At 45.7% G+C, this 19,279-nt stretch overlaps 1 protein-coding gene across 3 annotated transcripts; it reads right to left on the bottom strand.

The window, feature by feature from the left end:
- Positions 1 to 460: 460 nt before the first annotated feature.
- TMEM177 (transmembrane protein 177) lies at positions 461 to 3,485 on the bottom strand. 3 transcript variants are annotated; one of them, XM_055380516.2, is made up of 2 exons: positions 3,369 to 3,485; positions 461 to 1,747 (listed from the first exon to the last, which is right to left on the bottom strand). In XM_055380516.2, the coding sequence occupies exon 2, from the start codon at positions 1,723 to 1,725 to the stop codon at positions 790 to 792; it is 936 nt and encodes a 311-aa protein (XP_055236491.1). In that variant the 5' UTR covers positions 1,726 to 1,747; positions 3,369 to 3,485; the 3' UTR covers positions 461 to 789. The 3 variants fall into 3 exon arrangements, with proteins under 3 accessions (XP_055236491.1, XP_055236490.1, XP_004031741.2); XM_055380515.1 differs by having other exon boundaries at positions 2,980 to 3,434; XM_004031693.5 differs by having other exon boundaries at positions 3,318 to 3,426.
- Positions 3,486 to 19,279: the final 15,794 nt, after the last annotated feature.

Here is a 19,279-nt window from a genome sequence, read left to right as displayed (position 1 = left end):
CTGGTCTCCCTCTCCCTGAGTGTGCCATCTGCATCCACGGGACCTTGACTGACACAACACTCTTAAGGCCCCCTCACCTTAAAACAGCCTCTCAGGCCCACACTAACTTCTCATCTTGGGCTCTCTAGTCTTTTAACCTCTAACAGAGTGGAGGAAAATTGGGATTTGACCACCACTTAAATTGAGGGGTGGTTCTTCACTGTAGGAAAGTGTTCACATAACTGCAAGTACCCTGGTGTTGAGGTGTGCCCTGACTCCCACAGCCTGCTGGCACTCAAGACCAAGAAGGAGGCTGGGCGAAGTGGCTCACGCCTGTAATTCCAGCATTTTGAGAGCCTGAGGAGGGTGGATCACTTGAGCCCAGGAGTTTGAGGCTGCAGTGAGCTATGGTCACCACTGCAGTCCATCCCGGGCAACAGAGTGAGATGCTCTCAAAAAAAAAAAAAAAAAAAAGACCAAGAAGGAGGGATGTCTGTTTATTTACAGCGCACCCTTTGCGCCAGGCCCTTATGTTCATGACCTTACCCAACTCTACAATCTTGCAAGGCAGTTTACATCATCTCTACTTTACAGTTCAAGAAACAAAGGCTCAGATTCATAGTCCCTGAATAGTCCCTCACAGTCCCTGAGTTCATAAGTAGTGGTTATAGTACAATCTAAGCTATTTAATTCCAAAGCCAATGATTTTTCTGGCCTTGAGCTATAGGTCCAAAGGCTCCAACAGGGCCCTCCAGACTCAATGGCAGGGTGGTGTCTGCACAAGCTGGAAGTGTCCTTGTGATGAGCCCATCAGGAGCGGCCCGGATTGAGCATCACCCTCCACATCTGCAGCACAGAGTCCCGGCGGGTGGTGTAGGGTAAATGTTTGATTCGGAACAAGTGTCTGGGGACGATGTTCCCGCTGGGTGTATACAGCTTCTCCCCCTCTTTGCCCAGGAGACTGCGCAGGGCCAGGTTGCCCGACAGAAGCTTCTCATAGAACTCCACTCCACCACAGGCATAGGCTGCAGAGAGGGAGGCCGTGCGGCGGTCCAGCCAGGACTCCACGGCATGAGTGAGAGAATCCTGGGAGAAGGCGTAGGCCACAAAGCCTGCCACTGCTGCCACCAAGCTGAAGGCAGCCCGCAAATTCATGGGGCCTGCATGGAGCCCCAGGGTGTACTTGGCACCCACGCCCAGTGCCCAGGTCCCTGCCAGGCAAGCTGGGGCCAGCAGGGCCTGCACGGCAGTGGTACTGCTTTCCAGGTACACCACTTCCCTGGCCAAGGCGAACTTCTGGGCTTCACGGGACAGGGTCAGGGAAGCTCTCAGCCGGGCGCCTGCTGGGCTCCGCCAGTCCACTGTATGCCCATGTATGACCACGGGATGGTTAGTGTTGATCACTAGGTCCCCCAAGAAACTGGCAGGGATGCCCACCACAGCCCCAGCAGGGAGTCTTGGGAAGCCTGCACTCACAGGCTGGAAGGTGAAGGTGGTGAAGGGCTTGTAGCAATGGCCTGAAGGAACACCTATGTCCTGTAGCACCTCTTGGAAGAGGCTCTGCAGCTGTGGAGGGAGCGGAGCTGGCTGGCCCTGAGGCCAGTACTGGTAGAGCCATTGGACCACGGGATCCGGGAAGAGGTGGTACGAGATTGGAACTCCAAACAGGCCTGCACAGGAACCCACCAAGAGGCCTGTCCTGTGTCTCTGCACAAATGCTGCGGTCCGCCACAGGGGACCTGCCATGAGTGTAGTCACCGCAGACAATCTGGGCCAAGAAAAAGAGAAGTCAGCCAGTTTCCCTGGGTCAGCCTGCAGACTGAACATCCTCCAGGGGCCACACCACCTTTTTAAACCAAAGTAACACAGCATAGTGGTGAAGAGTGTGGGCTCTAGAGCCAGAGTGCCTGTGTGCAAATCCCAGCTCCGTCTCTGTGCGTCAATTTCCCCATGTGCCAAACAGGTGTGTCGTAATGGCCCACCTCTAGGGTGGCGGCGATGAGCACATGAATAAACATGCATACATAAAACATTCAGTGTCTGGCACAGCAGCAGATATTCCTTATAATAATGGCTGTAATGACTTTTATTCCCATCGCTGGGCACAGCACTCCAACTGCCTCATTCCACTCATCCCATGGTAAAGCCCTATGAGTACTAATTTATAAGGAAAAACGTGTTCAATTTATTGAGTGCTTACTATATGCTAGACTCAGTTCTGAGCACCCTAACGATTGAACCCTCACAACCCCATGACCTAATTACTACAGCTAACCCTATTTCAAAGCTGTGAAAACTTAAATGGCCAAAATCCTAAGCTAGTAAAGTGACAGTGTTATGGGCTGAACTGTGTCTCCTCCTCCCCAGTTCATATATTTAAGTCCTAACCCCCAGTACCTCAGACTGCGGCTGTATTTGGAGACAGGGTCTTTAAGGAGATAATTAAGAGAAAATGAGGCCATCAGTATGGATCCTAATCCAATTTGACTGGTGTACTTATAAGAAGAGATTAGGATGCAAACAGGCACAGCGGGAAGATCATGTGAGGATCCAGGGAAAAGGCTACCACCTACAAGCCAAGAAGGGAGGTCTCAGAAGACACCAACCCTGTTAACACCTTGGTCTTGAACTTCCAGCCTCCATAACTCCCAGAGGACAAATTTCTGCTGGTTGGGCCACTCAGTCTCCGGTACTTCGGCATGGCCGCTCTAGCAGGCTAACACAGGCATAGTATTGGAGCACAGGCTGTCAGGTGTCCACAGCAAACTTTTTGTTTTAGAAAACTTGTTATGCCAAATTACAAGCATATACCAAAGTAGACAAAATAGTACATCCATCAACTTCAATCCCATCAACTCATGGCCAATCTTGTTTGATTTCTCTTTCCACTCACACCTCCGTCCAACTGGTTTATTTTGAAACATCCCCGGGCATCCTATCACTTCATCCGTGAATATGTCAGTAAAAATTCACAATTATTTAACTTTGATTGACACTTACTGTATTCCTGTCCGTGAAAAGTGCTTAATGAGCAACGAATGAGTTGCCGCAAACAAAAACGCAGGGTACCGCTTGGCCTATCTTAATCAAGAACTCCTATAAGAATCATTATCATTCGGGCTTTTTTTTCCCAATGCGGAAAGTGAGGCTAAGAAAGGAAAGGTCTGGACCAAAGTCCAACGTCCCTAGGGCCATCGCGCTGCGGGGTGGGCCTAGAAGACAGTACCATGCAGCCCGCCGGTGGCTGGGGGAGGAGGGGCTGCAGGAGCCCCGCAGAGGGGTCCTCGCTACGCTTCCACTCTGGGCCCCTAGGCTACTCCGCAGTCTGAACGCGTTACCGGGTCGCATCATGCCGGAGAAGGGTCCCTCCCGCTCGTCCGTGCGCTCACCTCTGCCGCCGCTCGGAACGCCTACATGTGCGCGCGGCAGGGCGGCCGCAAAGCACGCCGGCCGGGGAGCTGGGGGCGGGGACTTCGGGAGGCGGAGCTCGCCGGCCCCGGATCTTGGGACGGGGACTTCAGGGGGCGGAGCTCGCCGGCCGGAGATCTCGGGGCGAGGATTTCAGGGAGGGGAGCTCGCTCGACGGGTCTGGGGGCGGGACTCTTGGGGGCGGGGCTGGGGGGGGGGCCTCAAGGGGATGTCCGTGGGGGGCTCCGGCCGCCGCAGAGGCTCCTTCTCTGTGCACCTTGGGGTGGGTCCGCTAGCACTTCCTCCTCTGCGTTGAAATGCGTCTGTGATTAATACAAAAATTAGCTGGGCGTGGTGGCGCACGCCTGTAGTCCCCAGCTGCTGGGGAGGCTGAGGCAGGAGAATCGCTTGAACCTGGGAGGCAGAGGTTGCAGTGACCCGAGAATACGCCACTGCACTCCAACCTGGGCGACAGAGCGAGACTCCGTCACACACACACACACACACACACACACACCCCGGTGTCTTTGATCATGCCGTTGAACCCCCGAAGGAACGGCAGCCCCGCGTGGGTCACCAGGCGGCCTATGGCAGAGCCCCCATCAGAACCCATGCCCATCTGACTGGCCGGCCCGTGTACTTCTCCGTCTGGAAGCGCTCACCCTTGGCGGGGAGCTCTGAGCTTTATGTTTATTACCGTGTTCGCTGCCCCCCAAGCTCCTCCCAGGTGCTTCACACTGTACAGTCCACAGAGCAGCGTGCCATCTGTCATTTCTCCTTTCCAGCCGCTCTGTGAGGTAGATGAGGGATCATCTAATCTGTGCACCAAATCCAGCTCTCCACCTGCTTTTGTAAATAAAGTTTTCTTGGAACACAGCCATGCCCAATCCTTTACAGAGGGTGAAAACAGACTGCCTAGGGTTAAAGCCGGGCTCCACCCCTTACTAGCTGTGTGATAAAATGAGTTGGTGTATATGTAACCTGTGCCTCACGGTTTGTGCCGCCTAGCCATTAGCTATTATTATTAAAGTCTGTTCTGTTTCTGAGACCTCCCCCCTAATTTTGGCTGCTCAGTTGTTTGTATGTAAATAGTGCAATGTGACCTCAGCCAAAGCCGGAATGTGGGACATTCTACAGAGCAAATGACGTGGTTTATCCAACACATCAATGGCATAAACAGGGAAGGAGGGGGACTCAGAAGAAAAGAGACTTGAGAGTCATTGCAGTTAAATGCAATATGTGACTTTTATTGGGATCCTGAACCAAATAAACTAACTGTAAAAAAGACACCTTGGGCTGGGCGCGGTGGCTTACGCCTGTAATCCTGGCACTTTGGGAGGCCAAGGAGGGCAGATCACCTGAGGTCAGGAGTTCAAGACCAGCCTGGCCAACATGGTGAAACTCCGTCTCTACTAAAATACAAAAATTAGCCAGGCATGGTGGCACGCGCCTGTAATCCTAGCTATTCAGGAGGCTGAGACGGGAGAATCGCTTGAACCTGGGAGACGGTGGTTGCAGTAAGCCGAGATTGTGCCACTGCACTCCAGCCTGGGTGGCTAAGCGAGACTCTGTCTCGAACAAACAAATGAACAAACAAACAAACAAAAGGCACCTTGGAGAAATTTGAATTTGGATTTGAATATTAGATGATATTAATGAATTATTGCTTATTTCATCAGATGGGATGATGACATGGAGTTTATATAAACCAAAAAATTCTTACTAGAGATGCATACTGAAGTGTTTACAGGTGAAATGACACAATGTCTACTATTTGATTCAAAATATTCCAACGAAACCAAATCCAAACAACAACAACAAAAAAAACAGGGGCACAGATGAAACAACATTGACAAAGTGTTAGTTATTGTGAAGCTGCATGACAGGTTCAGGGATCTTCATCATACCATGCTCTACTTTTGTGTATGTTTGGAAATTTCCATAATAAAAAGTTTAAAAAAATTTTCTAAAGTAGGCTGGCCAGTTGGACTCCATCAAAATGAAAAACTTTTGTGCATGAAAAATACTATCAAGAAAAGTGGAAAGACAATCCACAATAGGAGAAAATATTTACAAATCATAGATCTGATAAGGGTGTAGTATCCAGAATATATAAAGAACTCTTAGCAACTCAACAAGCCAATTAATAAATGGGCAAATGACTTGAGTAGACATTTCTCAAAAAATATATACAAATATATGCCAAAAAGCATATAAAAATGTGCTCACTAGTATCAGTCATTAGGGCTGATCACAGAGTGGCTAGGGAAATGCAAATCACCACAATGAGATACTATTCACACCACTGGATTTCTATAAGGAAAAAAAAAAACCTAGAAAATAATATATGTTGGAGAGGATGTGGAGAAACTGAAACCCTCATACATTGCTGGTGGGAATGTAAAATGGTGCAGCCACTGTAGAAAACAGTTTAGAGCTTCCTCAAAAAGTTAACCTTAAGCTAAGCTAGGCTCAGTGGCTTGTGCCTGTAGTCCCAGCTACTTAGAAGGCCGAGGTGGATTGCTTGACGCCAAGAGTTCGAGGCCAGCCTGGGGAACATAGTGAGACCCTGTTTGCTAAAAAAAAAATAGTAATTTTTAAAAAAAGTTAAACTTAGAATTACCATATGAATCAGCTATCCACTCCTAGAAATATACCCAAAATAATTGAAAACAGGCACTCAAACAAATACTTGTACCTAAATGTTCATAGCAATGCTATTTACACTAGTGAAAATGTAGAAATCAAAATGTTCATCAACTGATGAATGGATAAACAAATTATGGCATAGTTCATGCAATGGAATATTAGTTAGTCATAAAAAAGAATAAATACTGAGCCATGCTACAACATGGATGACCTTACAAACATTATGCTAAGTGAAAGACGCCAGACACAAAAGGACAAAGACTGTATCATTCCATTTATATAAAATGTCCGGAATAGGCAAATCCACTGAGACAGAGAGCAGGTTAGTGGTTGCTAAGGGATGAGGGAGGGATAAATGGGAGTGACTGCTAACAGGTACGGGGCTTCTTTTTGCAGTGATGAAATGTTTGTGTATTAGATAGTAGTGATGGTTGCACAACATTGTGAATATACTAAAACCCGTAAATTTTTACCCTTTACAATGGTTAAAATGGTAAATTTTAAGTAATGTGAACTTAATCTCAATTTTAAAAATGCATATATATGTAGGTTGGCCAATCCTACCGCAGAGCTGATAGAACATTTATCAATCGTTCAACTAAAGCACCTGAGAGAGTTATTTTTCAGGAGTCAGGAGTGAGAACCCATGGGGTAGGCAGGTGTTTTGCCTGAAGCTGGGCTTCCCAATCAGAGTGTGTGGTCATCGGCATCCCGTGCTTGCGGGTACAACCATCTCCAACAGCTCCTCCTTCATCGCTTTCTGGATATCTGAAACGCTCCCACTTATGCGTTCTTACACTTATTCATTCAGCTCCTACCCTGTGCCAAGTGATGGGGGCAAAACACCGATAAGAAAAAGTCACAGTTCTCCGTAGCTCCCTGATCATTAAAGCAGACACATGAACCCCTGGGAGCAAACAGTCCTCCCCTCTTCCCTCTGGTAGGGCCACAAAGGAGGTAACGGCCACTTCTCCACAGGGTGGTTCCCTGGTATCTGAACTCTAGAAGACTCTTTGGAATTTATGGGTGGTTAAAGGGGCAGGTTGGGTGCTTTTCCTGTAGAGACTGGTGAGGTGAGAGCTGGTCCAATCCCAGCTCTCAGCCAGATCCTCTCCTGAGTGCAGAAGTGGATGGCATTGAGAAAGAAGCAGCCACAACAAAACGGGCAAGGCCCCAGAGGGAAGCACCTTGGGTGACTTTAGGTTTAGGAGGCAGGCTCTCAGAGCTGAAGCTTATATGGTTCCAAAACCTCCTTACAGCCCTCTAGGTGAGGCCAGAGTGTTGCAAATGTCCAGCCCCGTCAGCACAGGCTGCCCGGCTGCCTGGCTGCCAGCTGGGTGGGAGGCAGCACTGAGCTGCTGCTGTTTGTTGGGATTCAGGAATGGCTGTGACAGATCTCTTGTCCCTTCTCCTCCTCTGCTGGGATTCTCCTTTTCAGGAATGTCCTACTCTAGGTATGGGGCTGGCTGGGGTCTGCTCCTGCTGTGGGGCCCCTGTCTTCCCCCTGCCAGGTGGCCCTGGCTGGGGACAACACCCAGGAGTGCACTGCGGGGGTTGTGAATTGGGCCCACAATTGTGCCCATAAATGGTGCTCCTGGGCTGCCAGCCAGCCAGGCATCTTAGCGGCAGAACCCACACACAGGCCCTGGCTCTGCTAGCTGGAGTCTGACTTCTTGTCCCCTCCTCGCTGCTACTTGTGGGTTTGGCCAAACTTCCCATAAGTGTTTGCTCATTCGTTTATTTTATATTTTGTATTTATTCAGCACTTGCAAACATAAGAAAATAAGATATTTTACATTAGGGATAAAGTCTTATCTTTTTTTTTTTTTTTGAGACAGGGTCTCACCCTGTTACCCAGGCTGGACTGCAGTGGTGCGATCTTGGCTTACTGAAGTTTCCACCTCCCAGGTTCAAGCGATTCTCCTACCTCAGCCTCCCAAGTAGCTGGGATTACAGGTGAGCATCACCACACCTGGCTAATTTTTGTATTGTTAGTAGAGACAGGGTTTCACCATGTTGGCCAGGTTGGTCTTGAACTCCTGACCTCAGGTGACCCGCCTGCCTCGGCCTTCCAAAGTGCTGGAATTACAGGTGTGAGCCACTGTGCCTGGCAGGGATAAAGACTTATCTTACTAGAGTTAAAAAAAAAAAAAAGGTAGGGTAGGGAGTTCTTAGTTAAGGTGGTAAGGGAAGGCCTCTCTGAAAAGGGTATGTCTATGCTGAAACCTGAGTGAGGGGAAGCATGAGAGGGCTGTATGTATGGAAAATGTCCTCAGCAGAGGAAATGGCCAGGTCCAAGGCCCAAGGGCAGGAATGGGGTTGTGGGCCCAGGGGGCGGAAAGTCCAGTGTGGCTGGATGAGAGGGAAGCCTGAGGGGAAGGTGGGAGGGGACTCTGGGGAGGTGGGCAGGGGCTGGACTGCCACAGTCTTATAAGCTGGAGTGAGGTCCTTGCATGTTATTCTAATGGCAATGGCAGGTCACTGGTGACCTAGATGAGAGCTGATCTGTGGAGAGGTGAGCAGGAATGTTCGAATGGTTGAAGAGAGAATGGGCAGTGAGGGATATGGACCACTCTTCCGGCTGTGAAGAGGCGTAAAGATGGGGTGATGGTTCAAGGTGCACATGGGGTGCAAGGAGGGCTTCGTTTGTTTTGTTTGTTGCCAGAGAGAGGGACCGCTGCAGGAAGGTTCTCCATGGGTAGGTAAGAGGGGATGGGTCCGGGGTAGGGAGGAGGAGGGGGGTCAGGAGCACTTCCTCACTGTAATGGGAGGGAAGCTATGGTCAATGGGCCCAGGCTGGTGAAGTCATGCTGGGAAGAGAGGTTGTCCTTATTGGATGCTGCTTCTTTTTCCCAGTGATCTATGGAGTGAGGTCATCAGCTGAAAGTGCAGTGGGGACGGAGTAGGGAGGGAGTGGTGAAAGTTTGAAGAAAGCAGAAGAGATGTAAATTTCTAGGTGAGGAAAAGAAAGACCTTTCTACCAGGAAAATGAAATGATTGTTGTGTACCGCTGAGTGCCCATTTGGGATCTGGGACAAAACCACAACGTTGGTGAGACAAGTTAGTATGGTTGTGTGATTCTTTCCAACAATGTTGGGATGCTCAGGTACAATAATAAATAGATGGATAGTTGGGTTTAATTAGAGCTGGGTTTGCCAGTCAAGTACAAAGTGGAGAGAAAGGGGCAAGGTTGGTGAGGGTGTTTGCAAAGAAGTGATGACATAGTGATGGACCATGAACTCTCAGCCAGCAGGGAGGACAGTGAGGGCTGTGGGGTGTCTATTTTACTTAACACCTAAATGTTACACACCATGTGCCCTGTGCTGCTCCTAAGCACTTTGTTCCTAGACACTTTGCAGAAGGAAGAGATAGTGAGATCATTGGCCTGGTGGAACATAAGGAATGTTCTAATGGGGTCACCATAGTAAGCCAGGTAGAAGTATAAGGAGGTGAGTACAGGGTGGGTGGGAGTCTTGAAATGGACCTTTCAGAGGTGGTATCCATATTGGTGATGACAAGGTCAAGGGCATGTCTGCGGGAGCTGAGGTGGGGTGGAAGAGAAGATGATTAAAAGTTGAGGGGGTATATTAATCATTTTTATTTTCTATATTTTATGAAGCTTTGACATCTGGGAGGCCTTGCTAATCCTGGAAAGACTGCCCCTCCCAGGGCACTGGTTCCTAGTGATGGCAAATGACTCTCCCACGAGCACGCCTTTCATATGCAAACCAACCAATCCACAGCCCATACCCCAACCACCTCTTTCATTTACTTTTCACACTCCAAGTCAGTATTCTCCTGGCTCTAAATATCCCCAGGATTAGGTACTGGACAACTGGAGAATACCCCTATCCTCCACAGCCCACTGAAAGCATCTTAACTATCCAATCCTACACTTGCCTCAGTGTGACTACCCTGCCTTGCCTATTCCTTCAAAAAACCACAATGAAGCCTCTGGGCCATGCCTTCCCCTGGCTCCTTCTGCCTCCCTCCTGACTGACCTGGTGTTTCCCCAGGTGGGTGGCTCTGTGTGGCATGGTGTGCCTCCCTCCTCTCAGGAACTGCAAGTAATAAACTATTCTTTCAATGGCATTGGCCATTGGGGAAAGGGGGAGTGGTAAAGAATCAGGGATCACACCACAACACTGAAACAATTCAAGAATGAGAGGAGGCAACCAGGAAGCTGGTAGATAGCAGCAAGGATGGGGGGTACTGGAATGGTCTGGTGGCATGCGTTTCAAAGGAGCTGGGGTATGTATAGGAGGAAATGGCTGTGGGGAGAAAAGGGAACATTCATTCTGCCCTGATTTCAGGGGAATATGGGGAAGAAAGTGACTTCACTGGAGAGGGCTGTGGTATCCTCAGCAAAGACAGCCAAGCTTTGGAGAGAGCAAGCAAACGAGAGGAGGTGGGGCGGGGGGTTACTGATGATGGACCAAGCCTGCCAAAGTCACAGTGAAACGGCCCTGGGAGGCCTGCAAGGGTGAGTGACTGGGGCTAGATTAGGGATAAACAGGAAATGAATACATGGATAAGCCCCCAGGAAATCATGGTTGACACAGCATAAGATGGGTTTAAAAAATTTCTCGGGGGGCTTTTGGACATAAAAGGAATACTTAAGAGTTACTAACATTTTCAGTACTGCATTAAAGCAGTAAGTTTGAATACCCTATGTCTCTTAAACCTAAAGTGTCAATTTACAAATATTGTCATCTTATTAATAAGTCCAGTAATTTTTGTATAAAAAATGAGAATTTTTTTCTACTTGTTCCTTGATTAACATTCAGTTAATTCCTAGGGTTTACAGATTCAATCTTTCTTAATTATACTGTACCACTTCTGTACTTAATTGATCAAATTTCCTTAGACATTTCAAACCACACTTTCAAATTTAATTTAGCTGATTCTCTTAAATATGTTAACCTGCTGTATTAGTCAGGGTTCTCCAGAGAAACAGAACCAGTAGAATATGTGTGCATGCACGGGTGTGTGTGTGTGCGTGCAAATGTTTATTTAAAGAGACATTATAAGGAACTGGCTCATGCAATTATGGACACTGAGAAGACTCAAGATTTGCAGCTGGCAAGCTGGAAACCCAAGAGGGCTGATGGTGTAGTTCCAGTCTGAGTCCAAAGTGCTAAAAAGGCAGGAGAGCCAAGGCTGAGGCTGAGTCAGAAGGCAGGAGAAGACTGATGTCCCAGTTCTAAGACAGTCAGGCAGAGCAGGAGAATTCCTTCTCACTGTGCCTTTGGTTCTATTCCGGCCTTCAATGGACTGGAGGACGTGCACCTACACTGGGGAAGGCAACCTGCTTTGCTCAATCCACCAATTCAAATGTTAGCCTCATCCAAAACACCCTCACAGTCACACTCAGAATGTTTAACCAAATATTTGGGTGTCTCTTGGCCCAGTCAAGTTGACACATAAAACTAGCCATCAAGTCTCCCACAGAAAGTAGTGTTTCAAATTTAATAAGTAAAATCTTCCTAAGCCTTAAAGCAACTCTCAAAAATCCAAAACAAATAGACACAGAAATGTAACAGTTAAGATTCTCTCTCTCTCTTTTTTTTTTTTTTTTTTTGAGGCAGGGTCTTGCTTTGTCACCTAGGCTAGAGTGCAGTGGCACTAAGACAGCTCACTACAGCCTTGACCTCCTAGGCTCCAGGGATCCTCCACTTCAGCCTCCCGACTACAGACACCTGCTACCATACCCAGATAAATTGTTCTGTTTTGTTTTGTTCTGTTTTTTTGGTAGAGACGGGGTTTCACCATGTTGCTCAGGCTGGTCTCGGACTCCTGGGCTCAAGTGATCCACCTGCCTCAGCCTCCCAAAGTGCTGGGATTACAGGTGTGAGCCACCGTGCCAGGCCAGATTCTTTTAACTGTTTCAAACATCTTAAAACTGAAGTACATATGAAATGGTGGAATGATTACAGAACTCCTTATTACAGATAACCTAACCAGCATAAATGTATCAATGGAAAATATGAATAGATTCTTTTATTCTTCCTGGGGTTACAGACATACTCTCCTAACCCAAGGTCACAGAGCCATCATCTCAGGCCGCTTCATGCTGAGATGCAGTAAGCTGAGCTGCTGGGGGGTCCTCGTGCGCAGGACAGGGGGCCAGAAAGGCTTCCAGGAGATTCATCATAAGCTGGGGTCTATTAGGCTGGGTATCTGTGGGCAGAATTAGACTATCCAAGACTATTTATCTTTTCTGTTATAGTAGGATCCTCCATAAATTTTCTTTGCCTGAGTAGAGCTGTTAAGATTCTGGACCCCCTACTAGGATTGCAATGAATCTTTTAACTGCTTGATTTGCAATAATGAAATTGTGAAGTTGACCAAAACTTGAGTACTTGAATATAGTATGCATGTAGTTCAGCTTGGTCAATCAACTGTAAACATCATTAAAATATTGTACATGCCTTTCTTCTTCTTTATTTCTTTTCTCTTTCTTTTTGTTTCCTTTAACATGCCTCACTCAGCTCTGCAGAGAACTATTGCTTTCTTTCAAATGCGAAAACCATCATACTTTGCTGATTGAGAGTCCCTTTAAGCTGACTTCTTTAGCCTTTAAAACTGCTCTGGATAGTTTTGGAAGCATACTTTCTTTCTGGCAACAAATTGGTGCTTCAGACCCATCTTAATTATCCTTGCTCTAGGATGTAAATTATCCTTGCTCAGATACTTTTCAAGGAACCCTCGTTCCTTTTACTGGGGAACTGCATTTGAGACCAAAATCTGGGTGCTTTGGGCACATGTGAGGTCACTCTACTTGATGCTGGGAGTGACTGACAGCACAGTAGGCCACATGAGAGGCAGACCCAGAAAAAAAAAAAATATATATATATATATAAATTTATCTTTATTTTTATTATTTTTTTTTTTTGAGACAGAGTCTTGCTGTATCACCCAGGCTGGAGTGCAGTGGCGTGATCTCAGCTCACTGTAACCTCTGCCTCCTGGGTTCAAACAATTCTCAGCCTCCCTCAGCCTCCCAAGTAGCTGGGACTACAAGCACGTGCTACCATACCCAGCTAATTTTTCATATTTTTAGTAGAGATGGGGTTTCACTATATTGGCCAGGCTGGTCTTGAACTCCTGACCTCGTGATCTGCCCACCTCGGCCTCCCAAAGTGCTGGGATTACCGGTGTGAGCCACCGCACCTGGCCCAAGATATATTTTTTAAATGTCAAGGGATCATATCATTGTTTTCAGTTTAACTCAACTGATAATTCAAACCTGTTCAAATATATAAAGATTTTCATTTTTTTGGTCTTCTCTGAGATACCAGCTTCTTTTATAGCCAAGTAGACAATATCCTTTTACTAACTGCAACCTGCCATGCTCTATATTGTGACCCTCAGAGACCGAATCCAGTCCTGGATTCCTTGCTGGCCTGCGCTGTACCTCCACTTCACCCTCTTGCTCCTTATTTTCCCGTCAGCTATCATTCCTTAGCATCTTTTTGACATCAGAAGCTGGGAATTCTGGTGATGACTGTAGTGTGAATTGTTTGAGTAAAATCGACTCATTGAGTGATAAATAAAATGACTTTTTTCCCCTGTGAACCTCATCTGATTGGAGAAATGACTTTATTTTTCCAGCGATTGCTGTAAACTGCCAGATGTCCAGCTTACTAGCAGCTTTCCTCAATGATGCAGTCTGTAATTTGTTAGTCAATATCAGTTACTAACACAGTCTGATTTTGGTTAAAACTCAGTCTCATTGTCTGCTTCAAAACTTCACTCGTATTTCACCCAGGGCTGCCCCTACCACATCAGCACCTCACTCCCAGGGTAGACTAAACTTGCTGTTCCAATGGCTTGGAGCCAGGGGTGGGGTTGGGGTGCTCTCTCACCCATTGCTCTTTTCCTAGGGCTTCTTTTCTTTTTTATTTCTTCTAAAAAAAAAAAAAAAACGGGATACATGTGCAGAATATGCAGGTTTGTTACATAGGTATACGTGTCATGGTGGTTTGCTGCACCTATTAACCTGTCCTCTAAGTTCCCTCCCCTCACCCGCCACCCCCCAACAGGCCCTGGTGTGTGTTGTTCCCCTCTCTGTGGCTATGTGTTCTCATTGTTCAACTCCCACTTATGAGTGAGAACACGGAGTATTTGGTTTTCTGTTCCTGTGTTAGTTTGCTGAGGATGATGGCTTCCAGATTCATCCATGTCCCTGCACAGGACATGATCTCATTCCTTTTTATGGCTGCAGAGTATTCCGTGGTGTATAGTACCACATTTTCTTTATTCAGTCTATCATTTATGGGCATTTAAGTTGGTTCCACATCTTTGCTATTGTAAACAGTGCCACAATAAACATACATGTGCATGTGTCTTTATAGTAGAATGATTTATATTCCTTTGGGTATATACCCAGTAATGGGATTGCTGGGTCAAATGGTATTTCTGGTTCTATATCCTTGCAGAATCACCACACTGTCTTCCATATTGGTTGAACTAATTTACTTTCCCACTAACAGTGTAAAAGTGTTCCTATTTCTCCACACCCTTGTCAGCATCTATTGTTTCCTGACTTCTAATAATCGCCATTCTGATTGGTGTGAGATGGTATCTCATTGTGGTTTTGATTTGCATTTCTCTGATGATAAGTGATGTTGAGCTCTTTTTCATGTTTGTTGGCTGCATAAATGTCTTCTTTTGAGAAGTGTCTGTTCATATCCTTTGCCCACTTTTTGATGGGGTCGTTTGTTTATTTTCCTGTAAATTTAAGTTCCTTGTAAATTCTAGATATTAGACCATTGTCAGATGGGTAGATTGTAAACATTTTCTCCCATTCTGTAGGTTGTTCACTCTGACGATAGTTTCTTTTGCTGTGTAGAAGCTCTTTAGTTTAATTAGATCCCATTTGTCAATTTTGGCTTTTGTTGCAATTGCTTTTGGTGTTTTTGTCATGAAGTCTTTGCCCATCCTATATCCTGAATGGTATTGCCTAGGTTTTCTTCCAGGGTTTTTGGGTTTTACATTTAAGTCTTTAATCCATCTTGAATTAATTTTTGTATAAGGTATAAGGTATAAGGAAGGGGTCCAGTTTCAGTCTTCTGCATATGGCTAGCCAGTTTTCCCAACACCATTTACTGAATAGGCGATCCTTTCCCCATTGCTTGTTTTTGTCAGGTTTGTCAAAGATCAGATGGTTGTAGATGTGTGGTGTTATTTCTGAGGTTTCTGTTCTGCTCCATTGGTTTTTATATATCTGTTTTGGTACCAGTACCATGCTGTCTTGGTTACTGTAGCCTTGTAGTATAGTTTGAAGTCAGGTAGCGTGATGCCTCCAGCTTTGTTCTTTTTGCTTAGACTTGTCTGGGCTATACAGGGTCTTCTTTGATTCCATATGAAATTTAAAATAGTTTTTTTCTAATTCTGTGAAGAATGTCAATGGTAGTTCAATAGGAATAGCATTAAATCTATAAATTACTTTGGGTAGTATGATCATTTTCACGATATTGATTCTTCCTACCCATGAGGATGGAATGTTTTTCCATTTGTTTGTGTCCTCTCTTATTTCCTTGAGAAGTGGTTTGTAGTTCTTCTTGAAGAAGTCCTTCAAATCCCTTGTTGGCTGTATTCCTAGGTATTTTCTTCTCTTTGTAGCGACTGTGAATGGGAGTTCATTCATGATTTGGCTCTCTGCTTGTCTATTGCTGGTGTAAAGGAATGCTTGTGATTTTTACGCATTGATTTTGTATCCGGAGACTTTGCTGAAGTTGCTTATCAGTTTAAGGAGTTTCAGGGCTGAGATGACAGGGTTCTCTAAATATAACATCATGTCATCTGCAAACAGAGACAATTTGACTTCCTCTCTTCCTATTTGAATACGCTTTATTTCTTTCTCTTGCTTGATTACCCTGGCCAGAACTTCCAATACTATGTTGAATAGGAGTGGTGAGAGAGGGCATCCTTGTCACTTTCTCGTTTTCTTTCTTTCTTTCTTTTTCTTTTCTTTTCTTTTTTTTCTTTTTTTTTTGAGACAGAGTTTCACTCTTGTTGCCCAGGCTGGAGTGCAATGGCACAGTCTCGGCTCACTGCAACCTCCGCCTCCCAAGTTCAAGCAATTCTCCTGTCTCAGCCTCATGAGTAGCTGGGATTACAGGCATGTGCCACCACACCTGGCTAATTTTGTATTTTTAGTAGAGACAGGGTTTCTGCATGTTGGTCAGGCTGGTCTTGAACTCCCAACCTCAGGTGATCCACCCGCCTCAGCCTCCCAAAGTGTTGGGATTACAGGCGCGAACCACTGCAACTGGCCTTGTGCCGGTTTTCAAAGGGAATGCTTCCAGCTTTTGCCCATTCAATATGATGTTGGCTGTGGGTTTGTCATAAATAGCTCTGATTATTTTGAGATACGTTCCATCAATACCTAGTTTATTGAGAGTTTTTAGCATGAAGGGATGTTGAATTTTATCAAAGGCGTTTTCTGCATCTATTGAGATAATCATGGAGTTTTTGTCTTTGGTTCTGTTTATGTGATGGATTATGTTTATTGATTTGTGTATGTTGAACAAGCCTTGCATCCCAGGGATGAAACCGATTTGATCGTGCAGATAAGTTTTTTGATGTGCTGCTGGATTTGGTTTGCCAGTATTTCGCTGAGGATATTCACATCGATGTTCATCAGGGATATTGGCCTGAAGTTTTCTTTTTTTGTTGTGTCTTTCCCTGGTTTTGGTATCAGGATGATGCAGGCTTCACAAAATGAGTTAGGGAGGAGTCCCTCCTTTTCAATTGTTTGGAATAGTTTCAGAAGGAATGATGGTACCAGCTCCTCTTTGTATTTCTGGTAGAATACAGCTGTGAATCCATCTGGTCCTGGGCTTTTTTTGATTGGTAGGCTATTAATTACTGCCTTACTTTTAGAACTTGTTATTGGTCTATTCAAGGATTTGACTTCTTCCTAGTGTAGTCTTGGGAGAGTGTATGTGTCCAGGAATTTATCCATTTCTTCCAGATTTTCTAGTTTATTTGCATGGAGGTGTTTATAGTATTCTCTGATGGTAGTTTGTATTTCTGTGGGGTCAGTGGTGATATTCCCTTTGTAATTTTTTATTGTGTCTATTTGATTCTTCTCTCTTTTCTTCTTTGTTAGTCTAAAGTGGTCTATTTTGTTAATTAAAAAAAAACAGTTACTGGATTCATTTATTTTTTGGAGGGTTTTTCATGTCTCTATCTCCTTCAATTTTTCTCCGATCTTAGTTATTTCTTGTCTTATGCTAGCTTTTGGATTAATTTGTTCTTGCCTCTCTAGCTCTTTTAATTGTGATATTAGGGTGTCAATTTGAGATATTTCAAGCTTTCTGATGTGAGCATTTAGTGCTATAAATTTCCCTCTTCACACTGCTTTAGCTGTGTCCCAGAGAAGCTGGTATGTTGTCTCTTTGTTCTCATTGGTTTCAAAGAAATTCTTGATATCTGCCTTAATTTCATGATTCACCCAGGAGTCATTCAGGAGCAGGTTGTTCAATCTCCATGTAATTGTGTGGTTTTGAGTGAGTTTCTTAATCCTGAGTTCTAATTTGATTGCCCTGTGGCCTGAGAGACTGTTTGTTATGATTTCAGTTCTTTTGCATTTGCTGAGGAGGGTTTTACTTCCAGTTATGTGGTCGATTTTAGAATAAGTGCCATGTGGCACTGAGAAGAATGTATATTCTGTTGATTTGAGTAGAGAGTTCCGTAGATGTCTACTAGGTCCACTTGATCCAAAGCTGAGTTCAAGTCCTGATTAGCCTTGTTAATTTTCTGTCTCATAGATCTGTCTAGTACTGACAGTGAGATGTTAATGTCTCCCACTATTTTTGCATGGGAGTCTAAGTCTCTTCACAGGTCTCTAAGAACTTGTTTTATGAATCTGGGTGCTCCTGTATTGGGCACATATATATTTAGAATAGCTAGCTCTTCTTGTTGAAGAAGAAGGGCACATCAGCCTGAAGCAGGGGTGAGGACTTCTGGAAGGTGGGGGGTGGGGAGGTTTGGGTGCATAACAGATCCATTGGCGCCCCAAGGATGGCCAGCTTGGAGCTCCAGGCAGTGGTGACCTTGGGAGTAGCCTGTCCCTAGATTCAGCCTCAAATGAGGTCAACTTCCACCACCAGGGACAGTAAGCACAAAAAAAGCACCCCACATTTGGTGGGCCTCTAGCTTTTGAGATATTGACAGCTGGACCTGAGACAGGGCACACACTCTGTGTGTGTATATGTATTTGTGTGTGTGTGTGTGTGTATGTGTAAAGCTTGCACTATTGGTTATGGGGGTGTGTGGGAGGGATAAGCATTCTTTGACTACCTCATATATACACCTCAAAGTGCATTGCTTCCTTGAAAAGTCTTTTCACAGTGGTTTTAACAAACTTCCTGTAAACAGAGTATCAGAAATGAAATACTTTTCTAAGAACACACCACTTTTAGAGAATGGGTCACCAGACCCCTGGGTCCATGCCTTGGCCAAGATCTGATAAGGCTCTTTGGTGGTAAGAAGCAGAGTCACTTAAGCTTTTTCAAGACAGAGGTGGTTTTCAGGTTGGGCCCTGTTCCAGCGGCTGGCTGGGAACGGGGGCAGGAACTCAGCAATGGGTGTGCTTGGGTTCTATCCCAGCTTGCTTCTTGCTATCTCTTGGTGCGTCTACTTTTTTCCTCGTGTTTTCCAAACACCAAAAACCCACTTCTTCTTTGTCTACAACTTCAGTCACTCATGGCCCATCGCAGCTGCCCCACCCAATTTCTCCATTTCATAACTGTCCAGCTTCTGTCCTTGTTGCTAACTTGCTTGGTCTCTCTCTACTTCCTGGTCTAAATTCCTGAAAGAAGTGATAAGGTAAGCTCAGCCTGTCTTGTAATGCCAGACTATCAGTTTCTGGCCTGCCTGGCTTGCTCTGATGGGGCTCACAGTGAGGAGGAAGGGGAGGGGTGCTGTGGCTCTCCCTCATGGTAAGGGGCTGCCCATTTTCTTGGTGCTCCCAGGCCTCCTGCAAGATGTCCTCCAGGAGAGGTAGGTCTCCTTGCCTTCATGCTGAAACCCCTCTCTGTGATGCCATCTAGTGAGAGAGAGCAGGAGGCCAGTGGTCTTAATCCAAAAGGGAAGGCTGCATGATTTGGGCAAAGAGACCCGAGAGGGATGTCTCCATATCTTTGGAAGAGACATGAGTAGCCCTGGGCCAAGTCCATTCCCCTACCTTCAGGGAGTCCATACTCTAATCATCTCCACTCTTTAAACATTT

The sequence above is a fragment of the Gorilla gorilla genome, chromosome 11 (genome assembly GCF_029281585.2).
Source record: "Gorilla gorilla gorilla isolate KB3781 chromosome 11, NHGRI_mGorGor1-v2.1_pri, whole genome shotgun sequence".
Lineage (NCBI taxonomy): Eukaryota > Metazoa > Chordata > Mammalia > Primates > Hominidae > Gorilla > Gorilla gorilla.
Note: the sequence above shows the minus strand (reverse complement) of the source record. Positions and strands in the feature narration are given on the sequence as shown.

Excerpts from the sequence above, each read along its gene's own strand:
- TMEM177 (XM_055380516.2), bottom strand. The coding sequence starts at position 1,725 with ATGGCAGGTCCCCTGTGGCGGACCGCAGCATTTGTGCAGAGACACAGG.